Source organism: Canis lupus, chromosome 16 (assembly GCF_011100685.1).
Source record: "Canis lupus familiaris isolate Mischka breed German Shepherd chromosome 16, alternate assembly UU_Cfam_GSD_1.0, whole genome shotgun sequence".
Lineage (NCBI taxonomy): Eukaryota > Metazoa > Chordata > Mammalia > Carnivora > Canidae > Canis > Canis lupus.
Genome location: NC_049237.1, coordinates 21,385,368 through 21,401,782, shown reverse-complemented (window position 1 = coordinate 21,401,782; position 16,415 = coordinate 21,385,368). Strand labels below are relative to the sequence as shown.

The 16,415-nt window shown below is 42.5% G+C and overlaps 1 protein-coding gene across 10 annotated transcripts in view; it reads left to right on the top strand.

Annotated features, from left to right (window-relative positions):
- Window positions 1-15,564, top strand: part of NCAPG2 (non-SMC condensin II complex subunit G2) — a 64,283-nt gene extending 48,719 nt beyond the window's left edge. For 7 of the 10 annotated variants that reach the window (XM_038559847.1, XM_038559849.1, XM_038559850.1 and 4 more), the window contains 6 exons: window positions 1,595-1,735; window positions 5,749-5,852; window positions 6,591-6,691; window positions 8,202-8,301; window positions 12,561-12,641; window positions 15,112-15,564. In XM_038559847.1, the coding sequence (XP_038415775.1) occupies window positions 1,595-1,735; window positions 5,749-5,852; window positions 6,591-6,691; window positions 8,202-8,301; window positions 12,561-12,641; window positions 15,112-15,163 (579 nt within the window). In that variant the 3' untranslated portion in view covers window positions 15,164-15,564. Of the gene's footprint in view, window positions 1-1,594; window positions 1,736-5,748; window positions 5,853-6,590; window positions 6,692-8,201; window positions 8,302-12,560; window positions 12,642-13,668; window positions 13,754-15,111 lie in introns of all 10 variants that reach the window. The other 3 variants (XM_038559852.1, XM_038559851.1, XR_005371401.1) reach the window with 2 other exon arrangements.
- The last annotated feature ends 851 nt before the right edge of the window (window positions 15,565-16,415 follow it).

The following is a 16,415-nucleotide window of genomic DNA, read 5'->3' as shown; positions in this document are numbered from 1 at the left end:
TGTCACCTCACACACAGGCTCAGCCAGCACTTGCTTGTGCCATTGGGCTGTTGGGTGGGTCGCACCCCCATATGGGAGACGATTACCAGGTGTCGACCTTCTTCAGTGTGTGGTGCAGTCAGAGAGGTGGTGCTGTCTGCACTGGGGCAGGATGGCTAGGAACCCACCTTTGACTCTTAATCTTAGAACAGGTTTTAATAAGCCCAGGTAAGCAGGCCTTCTGCCAGAGAGGACAGGAGACACATAACACATTACATCTGGCTTGTGAATGCTCAAATGTTATTTCATAGTTTTCCAACTAAAATACACTTTTGAGAATGCTGATTTTGATTATATGTAGATAACAGGGACTTTATACTACTTTCTATCATAGGCTACCCTCTCATCATGTGTCAGCTTCCCCCTCATTGGGAGTGAGAGCTGCAAAGCTGGAGGGGCCATGGTTCCCTTGCTGATCAAAGCTCCTGTGAAGTGGGACTCCTGAGTAGCCAGTTCATGTGGCAGATACTGACCCATGTGCCACATTTGCTTTCCTTCTGAAGTCATCCTGTCATCAGAGGGTGTCTGTTTTTTGTTTTTTTTTTTAAGATTTTATTTATTCATGAGAATACCCAGGAGGGGGGGGGGGGGCAGAGACACAGGCAGAGGGAGAAGCAGGCTCCATGCAGGGAGCCTGACGTGGGACTCGATCCTGGGTCTCTAGGATCACGCCCTGGGCTGTAGGTGGCACTAAACCGCTGAGCCACTGGGGCTCCCCCATCAGAGGGTGTCTTAAGTAGTGGTTTATTTTTTTTTATTTTTTTTTTAATTTTTATTTATTTATTTATGATAGTCACAGAGAGAGAGAGAGGCGCAGAGACACAGGGAGAAGCAGGCTCCATGCACCAGGAGCCCGATGTGGGATTCGATCCCAGGTCTCCAGGATCGCGCCCTAGGCCAAAGGCAGGCGCCAAACCGCTGCGCCACCCAGGGATCCCCTTAAGTAGTGGTTTAAAAATGCAGATTAGCTGTTCTTTTTAAGTGAAGCTTTAAAAAATGCTGAAGTGGGAGGATGTTTATGAAACATTGAAGACTTTCAATTTTTTTCTGTTCTTAGCTGATAGAAGGTGATGGAAGGTTGCTGGCCATGTTTTCCTAGCTTACCAATTCATCTTTGAGTTAATTTGAAATGTTTCTGTTTTTGATGAGTTGGTTCAAGTGTCTTATCTATTCAGTTTGTGCCAGAATCTTTTACTTTCTCACCAAATCTTTTACCATTGGCTGTGCAGTTCCTCTCAAAACACATGGCCTCTTGGTTTTCTTTTATTGTTAGTGGTATTTCTTTATCTTTTCTTTATTTATGTTATTGGTGTGTCTATTCTTGGCATTTTTTTCTTTGCTTTTGGGAAAAGAATGGTGTAAAAGTAGCTCCCAGTAGGCTTTGGTCCTGTCTGTCCTTTTGTAGCCACAGTGCCTGAGAGATCTGAGTCAGCAGTGGCAAGGGCAGGAAATAAGATTGGGGATTCCTGGACCCCTAGGGAGGACAGTAGGAATGCTTATCCTATAAGATGTCTTTTTTTGACCACTAAAAAATGACTGGTGTGTTTTCTCCTAGCTTCTTTATTCAGTTCAGTCTCCTCTTCATGAGTTTATAATGACTGTTCAGTCTTGGCACATGGACACACCCGTCCACCGGGGCATGCTCTCAACTGTGATCGCTGCATCTGTGGTGGAGATAAGTCACCAACTACGAAAGGTGAAGTCTGTTTATTCTGAAACCACCCTGTCTGTTCCTGACTGTACAATATGCTATTCTCTATTAGCAGCACATTGTCATGTTTTCCCAAGTATTTTTTAAGAGCTCAAAGTTTAGTAGGTGTCCTGCTCCTCCAGCCTTCACAGTCCTCTCACAGTTCCAAAGCTGGCTGGTGACTCAAGTCATGTGACTACTGGGGACATATGTTAAGGGTGTTGTCATCTTTGATTAAGACCAAGCTAGTACTTCCATTGTGAACTTTTTTTTCCTTCCTGCATTTTATTTTTTTTTTAAGATTATTTATTTATTTATTCATTCATTCATTCATGAGAGGAAGAGACACAGGCAGAGGGAGAAGCAGGCTCCATGCAGGGAGCCCAATGTGGAGCTCGATCCCGGGACTCCAGGATTATGCCCTGGGCCGAAGGCAGGTGCTAAACTGCTGAGCCACCCAGGTGTCCCTCCTTCCTGTATTTTAGAGATCTACCTGAGTGATATATTTAAGACTTCCCTGACAAGGCGAAAGCAGCCATCGTCAGTGGAGCAGGGTAAGGATGGTGCTTGCCCTGCAGTTTGGGGTAGTTGCAGGTTTGACAGCTTTGCTGGAGGATAGGCCTTACGTTTCTTTTTCATGTCTAAACATAGGATATGTGAACTTTAGATATGAGTTTAAGCACAAAACTTATTCATTCCTACTCTGTAAAGGACTGGTGTTTTCCTAGCAGTTACATAGTTTTTACAGTTAGCCTAATTGGGTAAAGATTGACATAAACAAAATGTTAATTCATGTGAGAACAGAAAGCTCTGTTTCTTCAGTGAAATCCTCGAGGATGGAGGGAAGGCACAGCGTAGTGACTTAGAAGATAGAAAGGTAATGATAAATGTTTCTCAGTATGAAAAGATGGAATCTGATAGTCAGTGGCATTGTATTATATAAATTCTGTATTATATAAATAATACCGTAAGACCATGAGTATAAAAAAGCCAACTAAATTCCTAAAACATTAATAGAATTTAGGGCTCTCCTTAAAGCTTGGTTTAGGAAACTAGTAACTAGATTATATATAGAATAAGAACTGGAATTTATTAACTCCATTGAGCCTTATAGCTAACAACTATAAATAAATCAGTGGCCCCTGCGCCAGGCCTGACTCACCAGTGACTCTGTTTTTTTAAACGAACTTATATTGTACACAGCCACACCTACTACTTAGAGATTTTCTGTAACTGCCGAGCTGAGTAGTTCTGACAGAGCCAGTATATTTTACTACTTTATGGAATATATTTGCCGACCTCTCTTCTGTATCCTTAAAGATTTGTGTCCTTGTTCCAATCATGAGAAGTTAGCTCCGTGGTGGACTCGTCCCTTTCCGTTAGTTGGCATGTATGTAGGAGCTTTGTTGGTAGGTGCAGACGCACTCAGGACTGTTATGTCTTTTTTTTTTAAGATTTTATTTATTGGGATCCCTGGGTGGCGCAGCGGTTTAGCGCCTGCCTTTGGCCCAGGGCGCGATCCTGGAGACCCGGGATCGAATCCCACATCGGGCTCCCGGTGTATGGAGCCTGCTTCTCCCTCTGCCTATGTCTCTGCCTCTCTCTCTCTCTCTCGTTGTGTGCCTATCATAAATAAATAAAATAAAATAAAATAAATTTTAAAAAGATTTTATTTATTTATTCATGAGAGACACAGAGAGAGAGAGAGAGGCAGAGACACAGGCAGAGGGAGAAGCAGGCTCCATGCAGGGAGCCCGATGTGGGACTAGATCCCGGGACTCCAGGATCACGCCCTGGGCCAAAGGCAGGCACCAGACCGCTGAGCCACTCAGGGATCCCCAGGACTGCTATGTCTTTGTGATGCAGTGGCTGTCTGATTGTTCAGGAGATGGCTCTTCTTCCTTGTATTCTCATTATAGTCTGCTCTGGCATTTGTCAAGGGTACCTAGCATCCTTTTTTTTTTTTTTTCCTATGCTTTTACTTTTAACCTGTTTTTCTTTCCTTTTTTTTTTTTTTTTTTTTTGGTATATATATATTTTTTTTATTGGAGTTCAATTTACCAACATATAGCATAACATCCAGTGCTCATCCCGTCAGGTGCCCCCCCCTCAGTGCCCGTCACACAGTCACCCCATCCTCCCACCCACCTCCCTTTCCACCACCCCTTGTTTGTTTCCCAGAGTTAGGAGTCTCTCATGTTCTGTCACCCTCACTGATATTTCCCACTCATTTAACCGGTTTTTCCATGTGTTTCAGAGTGTTTCTTGTAATCACCACATGGGCAGCCCTTTTTTTCTTTTGGTCCAGTTTTACAGTCTCTGCCTTTTACCTGAGGTGCTCAGCCCATTTGATTTTAATGAGATCTTTGACATGTTTGGGTTTAATTTGACCATTTCAGTGTTTGTTTTCTATTAGTCTCCCTACTTTTCTTCTTTTCCTGCCATTTGATGGATGAAATGTTTGTAGTGTTCCATTTTATCTTCTCTGTTGGCTTTATATTGTCCTTTGTATAGTTTTAGTGGTTTCTCTGGAGATTTTAGTAGGTTCATTTAACTCACCAGTCTCCCTACAGAAATTACAATGTCCTTGTGCATAGTAAAAGTCTTGTAACAACGTTCTTCCAGTTAGCATTCTCCTCCGTGCTGTATCTGTACTGTATCTTACTGCTACATATGCTAAAAATCTCAGGATATATTTTTTAAAATTTATTTTGTTTTAAATATTTTATTTATTTATTCCTGAGACACAGAGAGAGGCAAAGGGAGAAGCAGGCTCCTTGCAGGAAGCCTGATGATGAGCCCAATTCAGGACTTGATCACAGGACCCTGGGATCATGACCTGAGCCAAAGGCAGAAGCTCAACCACGGAGCCACCCAGGCATCCCCATCCCCCCCCCCCTTTTTTTTTAAAGATTTTATTTATTCATTTGACAGACAGTGAGGGAGAGGGGGAGAGAATCTTAAGCCGACTCTGCACTGGGCTCAGAGTCTGACATGGGCTTATATCCACTGCCCTGAGATCATGACCTGAGCCGAAACCAAGGGTTAGATGTTTAACTGGCTGAGCCACCCAGGGACCCCAAGATACATTTTTATTTTAACACATCGCTAATTATTTGTCTATCAGAAATGCATTTATAACATTTAAGATGTAAAGTGTTTTAATGAGAAACAGCTATTTCAAACATAATGATGATTGACTTTGATATCCACGTTAGTATTATGAATCCTCCAAAGGGCATGTGGAAAGGCTCTTTAGGACTACAGTGTAGTTAGACCTGAGTCGAGTCCCCTGATAGCCAAGTGGTAGGTGAGAGACAGTAGTGGGATGTATGAGGGAGGAGGTGATGGGGGTAGAGTGGGGTCAGGAAACAAAGACATAGCTCCTCGCATCCCTGGCCCCTACCCCCTCCAGAGCACGGTTCTGGATTTAGATTTTCCAAAGAGCCATTTGCACATGGAGTTCATTCACCACTAATGGGTGACTTTAAACTTGTAAGGTTGATGATGAGGGGCATAAATCTAGGCAGAGCCCCTACGTGGGTCCAGGCCAACGTTACTGCCCTATGGCTGGTTCTCTGGAGGACACTGGCAGTGCCTGGGGCGGGGGTGCTCCTGGCCAAGGACACTGCTCAACATTCTGCAATGCATAAGGTGCCCCACAGCAAGGAATTATTCAGTCCAGGATGTTGGCCATGCTGAGACTGAGAAAACCTGATCCTGGATGAGTAAGAATAGCTAGTTAGACTTGCATAAAAAAGCATTATTTACAGAAAATACTACATTAAAGGCTATCTGACAAAAGGCTTATTGATTGTGTGTATCTTTTCATTTCCAGCTGATGAATAATATACCCCTATCTACAATAATAGATTAATCATAATAATTGTACTCATTTCAACAGTTAATAAAAACTATTCTTTTGAGTTTTTGGATGAAAATCCACAGCAGTAGAAAACAAGTCATTAGCTCTGTCTCAGTCTCAATTTAGAAATTACTGATTTGGAACTTCTTTTTAGATTTCTAATATAGAAGAGCTCACCCTTCCTGAGGGGCTGTCAGACCTCCCACCATTTTCAAGGTGTTTAATAGGAATAATAATGAAGTCTCCAGATGTGATCAGGTAACCATGCTCCCTTTATTGCTTTGAGATTCTTCTTGTGACTGGAAGCTCTCGGTAGATTTTGCTGTATTCCTTCAGCTCTCAAAAGTGCTTTTTTTTTTCCATGAGAAAAAGGTTTCAGAGAATTTTCTCTCATCAGCAATTAAAAGTAGTTGCATTATTTAAAAATTTTGCATTATACCTCTACAAAGAGAAATTCTAACTTTCTTTCAAATACGTCTATCTGAAAAGTCCCTGGTTATGCTTACTAAGTATACCCCGAATGCCTGATGAAGTCAGTGCCCTTGTGGGTTCTTTGGGCACATGGCTGTTCCTGTGTCACTTGGTTAGAACTCCAGGGCTTGTTGTGGCAAATCCAGGACTGGTGGCCTAGTTGTCTGATACCCGAGGAACTGTAATAGCAGGTCTATTCAACGAAAACTGGAAAATCATCATACTTAGCAGCTGTGAGTTGTTTTTCGGTGATACTCAATTTTTTGTGCGTACTGTGTGTATACAGAGTAGCTGTTTTCAATGACCAGAATGTCCCTGTTCCCCTTCTAAGAAAGCATCATCAGATGTTAATATCTTACCCTGTGTGATAGTGAGAATTACGAGAAGAGTTGAATCAACTTCCCATGTTACCTGAAAGCTAGAATTCATGGTGGTTGATGAATCTTAACGATCTTAGTCTTACTATAAAGTATTAGGATTTATATACTATAGAATAACTCCAGATGTTTATTAATTTGTTTGCAGGTCATTTTTAGATGAATTAAAGGTGTGTGTTACTTCTGATGATATTGAAGGCATTGTGTGTCTCTCAGCTGTTACGCGTATTATTTTGGTTATTAATAAAGGTAGGTTAAACTTTCTTTCCTATCATCTGGGTTATTGTTGGGTGTGATCCCACACAGAACTGTTATAGGGATGTTTAGAAACTCTGTTCCATGCTTGCTGCGTCCCCTGCCAATCAGACTCCCTCTGCTCACTAACCCTGCTCTGGCCTGGAAACAAGTCCTATCCACACCTGTCTCCCTCCCCCACTGGACTGATTACATGTCCCTCTCTGTGCCTCAGAATTGAAGTTCTATTGATTTGTCATTTGTTACCTGTGCTTAAAAGTCTGAATTTACTTTTGCTAATGATAGTGTTTTGATCTTAATTCTTTTTTTTTTTTTTTTTTTTTTTTATTCATAGAAACAGAGAGAGAGAGAGGCAGAGGCAGAGGGAGAAGCAGGTTCCATGCAGGGAGCCTGATGTGGGACTCGATCCAGGGTCCCCAGGATCAAACCCCAGGCTGTAGGCGGCGCTAAACCGCTGCGCCACCGGGGCTGCCCTTGATCTTAATTCTTAACATACAAAAAAAAAAAAAAAAAAATCTTAACATACTTGTTGTTCCACTTAACCTTATACCTGCCTGTTTTGAATATCCCACCCAGTTGAAATAGTACTGTGAAAATAGTTGGAGACGCCTCTAAAATGCTCACCTCAGTATAAAGTGGAGTAATGTCCCTGCATATTACTGTTGAGTTTCTATATTTCTTACTCAGTTTTACTAATGTTGAAATAATTTTCTAAGACATAACATATTGACATAGCATAAGACATAACAGAGAGTGCTTCTATCGCAGCAAGCTGTCCCCATAAGTCTGATCGCGTGGCATGTCTACTGAATTAGGATACTACTTTGTTACCCAGGGCAGACATCAGAAAAGACTTCTTTTTTTTAAGATTTTATTTATTTATTCATAGAGACACACACATACAGAGAGAGAGAGAAAGAGAGAGAGGCAGAGACAGAGGCAAAGGGAGAGGCAGGCACCATGTGGAGAGCCTGATGTGGGACTCGATCCAGGGTCTCCAGGATCACGCTCTGGGCTGCAGGCGGCGCTAAACCGCTGCGCCACTGGGGCTGCCCAGAAAAGACTTCTTTAAGGGACTGTCTGAGCTGAGGTCTGGAGAATCAGGGAATATTCCCTACAAGAGGGAGTGATGGTGGGGTGCTGATGAGTACCTAGTACTTAACTTCATGCCGCACAGATGATGACACTGAAACGTGGTAGTTGTGATCTGTGGCGGAGGTACAGGTGAGGATCCAGTCTCTGATGGCATAGACAGAACTCACAGGATCATGTCTGCTGGAGCTGTCCCTCAGAGCTGATGAGGTGCTTCAGAAAGCATCTATTTGACCTTCTCACATCCCTGTTGGGACAGTTACTATTGCATAGGTCACTGGGTAGATAGACTTGGAGGGTGGGGAGGCTCCGTCTTCCTGGATTTGACCTACATTGATAGAGTATGCTTGTGTTACCACCACAGTAGCCACGTTAAAATCTTTTCTCTGCTTTGGTTATAACTTCCCTGTAGGTAAACAGAAGAGTTCAAAAATGAAGGATGTTGCAGCCACTGTTCACAGAAAACTGAAGACATTCATGGAGATCACGCTGGAGGAAGACAGCACAGAGAGGTAAAGCACTAGATGCATTGGATGGATGTTTTTAAGAGCTGTGGGTACTCCACAAGCACATTTACAGCCAGGCAGTGAGAAAACAGGATTATAAGGACAGAAACATCTCTTTTGGAAAACTCCTTGAGCATATGTTTAATTTACTTCCTAATTTTGTTTTTAAAAACAAAAACAAAATTGTCATCTGATAAATATTACTCCAGAAAAGGCATACAAACTTATTTTATATGGTTTTTAAAACTAGGCAGATTAGGGGGCAGCCCTGGTGGCACAGCGGTTTAGCGCCGCCTGCAGCCCAGGGCGTGATCCTGGAGACCCTGGATCGAGTCCCACGTCAGGCTCTCTGTATGATGCCTGCTTCTCCCTCTGCCTGTGTCTCTGCCTCTCTCTCTCTCTGTCTCTATGAATAAATAAATAAAATCTTTAAAAAAAAAAACAACAAAAAAATAAACTAGGCAGATTATTGTGAGTGGTTTGCTGTTTTTGAAACCGTGGGCATTTCTAGGACATAATTGCCCAGTCCCCAGGCATCCACAATGAGGATGGGGAAGGTCCCTCCAAAACTTTGAAGAAATACTGGTCATTTCTTGCTTCCTGGGTGGCCTGTTGCTGCCACAGGACTGCTCCGAGGAAGATGTTCACTGGGCTCCTCCAGCCAAGTGTGTTTATTGTTGCATTTGCTGTTTGACATGCAATATGGCTTTCTATAGACACTGTTGTTACCTGTGTTTGATTCTCAGACCAACTGCAAAAACAGTGTTTTTCGTGCTGTTCTATGAACCTCATAAAGTTAAGTGTTATAGAGCTCTGAACTAGGTAATAGTTTTAGGTATGCCTGGGAAAGTAGCCACTTTTTCTTAGCTACTTTCTCCTTTGAAGAAAGGCTTCAAAAACCCTAAATTGCTAACTTATGAACAAGGACTGTTTTAGCTCTTTCTTCCAATCTGTACACCTTTTATCGCTGCATTAGCTAGGTCGTCCAGTGCAGTGTTGAAAAGCAGTGATGAGAGGGGACATCCTTGACTTGTTCCTGATCCTAGTGGGAAAACAGTTAATTTCTCACCATTAAGAATGATGTGAGCTGCTGATATCTTGTGGATGTTCTTCATCAAGTTGAGGACGTTCCCCTCTATTCCTAGTTTATTGAGAGTTTTTATAATGAATGGGTGTTGGATTTTGTCAGATGCTTTTTTTGCATCTACTGATGTGATCGTGTGCTGTTTCTTCTGTAGTCTGTTGTTGTGATGGATTATACTAAATGATTTTTGAATGTTGAACCAGCCCTGCATACCTAGAATGAATCCCACTTAGTCTTGGTGAATACTTTATACACTGTTGTTATTAATTGTATGCAGCTGATTGATGGTGCTGTGAAGTTCAACTATGTTCTTAATGATTTTCTGCTTGCTAGATCTGTGCATTTCTTTCTTTTCTTTTCTTATCTTTTTTTTTTTTAAGATTTTAATTTATTTATTCATGAGAGACAGAGAGAGAGAGGCAGAGACACAGGCAGGCAGAGGGAGAAGCAGGCTCCCCAGAGAGAGCCCAATGTGGGACTCGATCCCAGGACCCCGGATCACAACCTGACCCAAAGGCAGATGCTCAACTGCTGAGCCACCCAGGCATCCTGAGATCCATGCATTTCTGATAAGAGGGATTTTGCCTCATATCTTTTGTGATCGTGATAGTAGGTGCATATGAATTTAGAACTCCTATATCTTCTTGGTGAATTGACCCTTTTATTTTTATGGAGAGTCTTTATTTCTAGAAATGCTTTCCCCATAAAGTCCACTTCGGTATTAAGACAACAGTACCAGCCTTGTTTAGTGTTTCCTGAGTGTTTGTGGCATTCCAGTCAGAAGGCAGAAACCAAATAGTGACTAGGACAGGGAAATCTCTATGTCGGAAATTCTTAGGAAGGTGTTTTGGTATAACAGGTTATTGGCTAGTGAAGGTTAAAGCCAACCTTAAAGCAGAGAGAAAATGCAGATGTGAGGAGCAACTGTGCTCCTAGGGAGAATGCACACCCTAGGCTGAGACTGCTCCATGGATGGAGAAGTCCTGAGGCCTTCTGATGGGACTCACTGGATTTCCGGTCTCCAGGGGGCAGGGGAAGGGCCAGGGGAGCTGCTGGAACCAAAGCTGGAGCCTTCTGCCAAGCCTGTGAGCTTCCATGTGCTGTTCCAGGCAGGTAGCTGCTGGCTAGATAGCCGCCCTCGGGAGCCCAGTGGGGACAGTGGCCTAAGAGTCTCCTGGAGAAGGCTGGGCCTTGCATGACAGGGCACTGCAAAGTCTGGTCTCTACAGTGGTCAGAACTGGGAAGAGAAAGTCCCCACCGACCAGGTCATTGACTAGGGCACTGGAGTAGGTAGGGGTTTGCATGACCTCAGTTGTGAGCAGAGGGAATGTATTCAATTATATACTTCATCCTAAAAATTAATGAATATTTACCATGCGGTTTTAATAAAGGCAGGTTTGCCACTGCATATGAGATGGAGAAACCCAACAGACTCTTAGGTTTTATGAGCTTGTTTTATTTCTAGACATTTTTGGGGGAGAGGGGCGTGATCTTCTGATTTGGAGGAAGTGAGGAATGTTTGTATATTTCAGAAAACACATGGGAATGTAAATAGTTTTACATTTATAAAATCACACAACCTATAGGGCAGCCCCGGTGGCTCAGCAGTTTAGCGCCACCTTCAGCCCAGGGCGTGATCCTGGAGACCCGGGATTGAGTCCCACGTCGGGCTCCCTGCATGAAGCCTGTTTCTCCCTCTGCCTGTGCCTCTGTCTCTCCCCCCCTCCCCTGAATAAAAAAATAAATAAAATCTTAAAAAAAAAAAAAAAAAAGAATTAGGGGATCCCTGGGTGGCTCAGCTGTTTGGTGCCTGACTTTGGCCCAGGGTGTGATCCTGGAGTCCTGAGATCTAGTCCCACATCGGGCTCGCTGCATGGAGCCTGCTTCTCCCTCTGCCTGTGTTGCTGCCTCTCTCTCTCTCTCTGTCTGTCTCTCATGAATAAATAAATAAAATCTTAAAAAAAAGAATTATATATAAATAAGTTATTTTCATAGGATGTGATAACAATCTCAGAAGTCCAAGCAGTTTTTAAAATATTTTATTTATTTATTTAGAGAGCGTGAGCTGGGGAGGTGGGGACACAGAGGGAGAGAGAGAATCTTGAACAGAATCCATACCCAGTGAGGAGCCCAAGGTGGGGCTCGATCCCACAACCCTAGATCATGATCCGAGCTGCAGTCAGAGTCACACTGAGCCACCCAGGTGCCCCAGAAGTGCAAACATTTTACAAGATTTCTTTGTTCTTAGAAATACCATTTGCAAGGATAAGTTTTTTGGGTGTAGAATGCTGTGTGTGTACTATTGTGAAGATGTTAGAGAACAAGGCTATTTGCTCCTTATTAGAAATTTCTTTTATTCCCACTTGCGCAGGGTTTTAAGGTAAGTACTTAAATCACATTAGTTATATTGAGAGGGAAAGAAAAGCCTTAGAAGTTCAAAACTTGGGGCATCTTGAGTGACTCAGTCAGTTAAGCATCTGACTAGGTTTCGGCTCAGGTCATGCTCTCAGGATCGTGGGATTGAGCCCCATGTTGGGCTCCCTGCAGATATTAACGCTGATACAAAGATGGCAAAAAGAGTTCTTCCCTTTAAGGAGGGAACATCCAGTAAAAATAGGACTAGATCATGAAATTTGGGCTTCCTATATGTGCGAGAAACATGCTGTAGAAAACCAGCATCTAAAGAAAAATCATTCTAAAATAGACAAGATTTAAGACTAAATACAAAAATACTACTGATTTAATGCTGAGGTAGAGACATTAAGGCAAGTTAACCTCTTTTAAGACTCTGGAAACCCTTTGATCCAATTAATATTTTAGGCAACGGGGCATTAATTCAGAAGCCCTGTTTTCTTTTTCTTTCTTTCTTTCTTTTTTATTTTTTTTAAGATTTTATTTATTTATTTATTCATAGAGACACAGAGAGAGAGGCAGAGACACAGGCCGAGGGAGAAGCGGGCTCCATGCAGGGAGCCTGACGTGGGACACGATCCCAGGTCTCCAGGATCACACCCCAGCCCTCAGGTGGCGCTGAACCGCTGCGCCACTGGGGCTGCCCAGAAGCCCTGTTTTCTTGACGAATGCACTACTTTTCTCTCCAACACTGTTAGTATTTTGTTAACTGGTCTATTGGGTGCTAAATAAAAAATGCTTCTCATTGCATTTTAATTGCCTCACCCAGTATAGCATACTATAAACTGGACATAATTTCTCAAGAGGAACAGCATACGTTTGCCAGCACAGTGGTGCATTTAAATGCCAAGTATGTTATATTTATTACTTTCATAAATAGTATGGAAATAGCAATAAATTTATAATTAGAAATTTTAGAAGTATAAATATTTCTTATGGCTCAGGTTATATCATGAATTTTTCCCACCAAGTAAATGGACTGTAATCATAAGCAAATTACTTGCCAATATTAATTATGCCTGTGTGTAGGCAACTTGTATAGTGTCCAGCGTAAACCCCCAGCATTAAGCCTTGTTATTAGAACCTGAAGGGAAGGGGTTCTCCATGACAAAATCACCTCTGTTTGGTTATCAAGCATTTTATTCTGCTGCATGAAATTTTAATAGCCTTTTTAAAATGATTTTGGGACAGGATGCTTTTTTATACCTCATTTAGAGGCAAGCTTCAGTCATCATCAATGCCCAGTGGACCTTGGTATAGATAATTTAAAACCAGATGTAAATAAAAACAGGCATTGTTTATCTTATTAATTGTTTTTCTCGGAAAATTGATTTTGTCTGCCCCTCCTGTGGCTGTGGTCATGTTGGATATTCTTCAGCGCATGAACACACCCTACTGGAGGCCGTGGGGCCTGATGGTGGATGGGGTCAAGTCTCAGCTGCTGAGAGAGATTTAAAGACTTTGAGAAAAAAAAAAAAAAAAAAAAAGACTTTGAGAGCTCAGGTAGGCAAGCACCTCACTTGGCTCCAACATCTCATCACAAGAACCCTGGCCCAGGGAGGTCATTTGGCTAAGGCTTGCTGCCGCTCGCTGTTATGATAGTGACCTCCACAGGCCTGTGCCTCTCACTGTCCACCATCCTGCCTCTGCGGTGTCACGAGGGCACGACAGAAGAGCCACACATGTAGGGTAGCCCAGCAGTTAGAAAGTCAGAACAGCCATTGCTCAAGTAACAGGGTGGGGGGCGCAATCAGACCATTAATAATATGATCTTCAAAGGAAAAATCAATTATACCACAAAAGGCTGAATTAGAACTAAAAATCCTAAATTAAAAATGTCTCTGATGCACTGGAGAGATGTCATTGTTGGGACTCAGATTCCAGATGGTCTGAAAGATCACGTGGTAGGAGAACCTCAGGACACAGGCCTATGGATGAAGAGGAGTCATGGGGTAAAGACAGGTGAGAAATAGACCCAAAAAAAAGCAGTCATTTAACAAATAGTAGGAGAAAACTTCCGAGAGCTGAAGAAATGTGGAATTTTAAAGATTCCTTTTTGTTTCTTTCACTAAATTGTGGATGGGATTAATGGAAAAAGAATCACACCTAAGTAAGTCTGTAGATAAAATTATCGAATTCTGGGGGTAAAGAGAAAAATCGCAAAATCTTTCTAGGTTTGTGCTGCCCCTGCTATGGCCGTTTTTTCACATGTGGAAATTGAGCAGGTGAAGCATGGCGAGTCTGACCTGAGATGTGGCTAAGTGTAAAGTGCACACTTCAGGTTCTGAAGATAGTATGAAAAAAGCAGTGTAAATTTTGTTATTTTTATGTTGATTACAGGCTGTTGTATTTGGGTATCTTGAGTAAAATAAAATATATTAAGATGAACTTCACCTTATATTTCTGATCTCTTTTAATGAGGTGAGTAGAGAACTTAGTTCCATGCCTGTTTGTACTGATCTGAGGCCAAGCTGTTGTAGACCAACCATGGGGTGGGTTAGTCTCCACGAAGGGCAGGACTCAGACACTCACTGAGCAGGGAGTCAGCTGAGACGTCCCTGGGGACAGAGATTGGTATTTGTGTGTAGGTCCCACATCCCCTCTGAGGGACATGCTGGGTACCCTCGTGGTCACCAGGTGGTGAAGGAGGAAGGTGGCACATACTTGTAAATGCCTGTGTGAGGACTGCTCCGAGAGGGCTCCTGGCATATCCTTGCAAGGCATGGTGGGGGAGCAGCTAGAGTGGGCTCAGTCCAAAGCTGGTTCTGTGGGATAGGGAGAGCAACTGTCTCCTGGGACAGGTGTGGGGGAGGGCCAGGGAAGTGAGGTGCGTTGAAAAGTGATTGAAGTAAGTGTCAGTGTAATAGCTAGTCTTGGGGAAATAGTTTCCATTTGTTTTGTGTTTTTGTGGAAGGAAATAAAGCCCACGACTGTGAAATGTACTTATCATATTTATGAGTCTGCTGTGTATCTGAGTCGTGGTTTAATCCTCACAAATGAGAGTACTTCTGAGAAAATAAATAGGAGGTCACCTATAGGAAACCTGGCCTGGTGTTTTGTTTGCACGAAGAGTGCTTTGGGTCTCTGTGAACTGCTGTTGGCCGCAGGAGCAGTGATGACGACTCTGTCCAAGTGTGGTTTCCTCTGATCAGGATTCTTGCTCCATTTACATATGAGAAGCAATTGGTGAAAGTTACTGAGTATTTCAGCTTTCTCTCTCAGTGTGTATTCAGTTGCGAAACGTTTCTAGGTTTATTTTGTGAAAGTATATGTTAGGTTATCTTGGTCGCTGATTTCTGTTAATTTTCTTTGTGTTTTAGGTTTCTCTATGAATCATCATCAAGAACTCTGGGGGCACTTTTGAATTCATAACTAAGCCAACGTCTATGATTGTGTGAAAACAGAGAAAAAGGACTTAGTAAAAATGAAATGAATGTATATTTTCCTAGGTTTTTAATATTAATAACCCGTATCATAGGGGTGGGATTTATTTGGGGAATTATAAGTAGGAAACTCAGAGGTTCTTACGCTTTTGCCAGGTGCCTGCATAAATAATATATTTAATATAAAGGACTCTAGGTATCATTGGTGCAGTGCAGAAACCTGTGGTGCAAAAACAAAAAAAAAGTTTTCTAGCAAACATGGTTATTTTAAAAATTACTTATATATGTGCTTGTGTGTGTATACATACACACATATATATGTGTGTGTACATATATATATATATGTAAAATGTTGCTTGAAGCTATGAGTAATAAAGCGATGAGAACATCTGTGTGTGTACCTTATTTAAAAATATTATATGGGAATCCTTGGGTGGCTCAGTGGTTTAGCACCTGCCTTTGGCCCAGGGTGTGATCCTGGAGTCCCGGGATCGAGTCCAGCATTGGGCTCCCTTCATGGGGCCTGCTTCTCCCTCTCTGCCTGTGTCTCTACCTCTCTCTCTCTGTGTCTATCATGAATAAATAAATAAAATCTTTAAAAAAATATATGAAGCTTCCCTTTTAGAGACAATAGTTGAATTCTGCCAAGAGTAGAAGATGTTAAAGCAGAGGGAGTGGCTGTGCCAGATGTAGGGAGAGGAGCCACATGTGGGGTCCTACAATGGCCTCCCTTCCCCTTCTGGTCTTGATGCTGTTTTACTGGATGTTAGGATGGGCCCAGTGGCTCTAAGTATGAGTGACAGAGAACAGAGTCCTTCAGCCTGGAGGTGAATCACTGTTATTTTGTCTTTTTTTTCTGAGAGCTGACATGGTGCCAGTGGAGGACCAGCCCATCGTCCAAGACCCTGGCTTTCTGCTCCCAGTTACCAGGTCTGTGAGTCCGTTAGCCACGGGCCCCGTGTTGTGGTAGAGCAGCTACCTGTGATAGATGGGACATGAGACTTTAGTTGCTTGCTCATTCTGTCCTCTGCCCCCAGCAAAATGGTAAAGAAACACCAATTTCACTATTTCTCTAAGAAAGTACCATAATTAATGGACTGCTTACCATAGTTAAAAGCAGTTAGGGTAAGGTTTTTCTGAGATAGCTGAGAAGTGGGAGGTGAGGGTTACTTATTTTAGCTTTTTTTTTTTAAGATTTTATTTGTTCATGAGACACAGAATGAGAGAGGCAGAGACCTAGG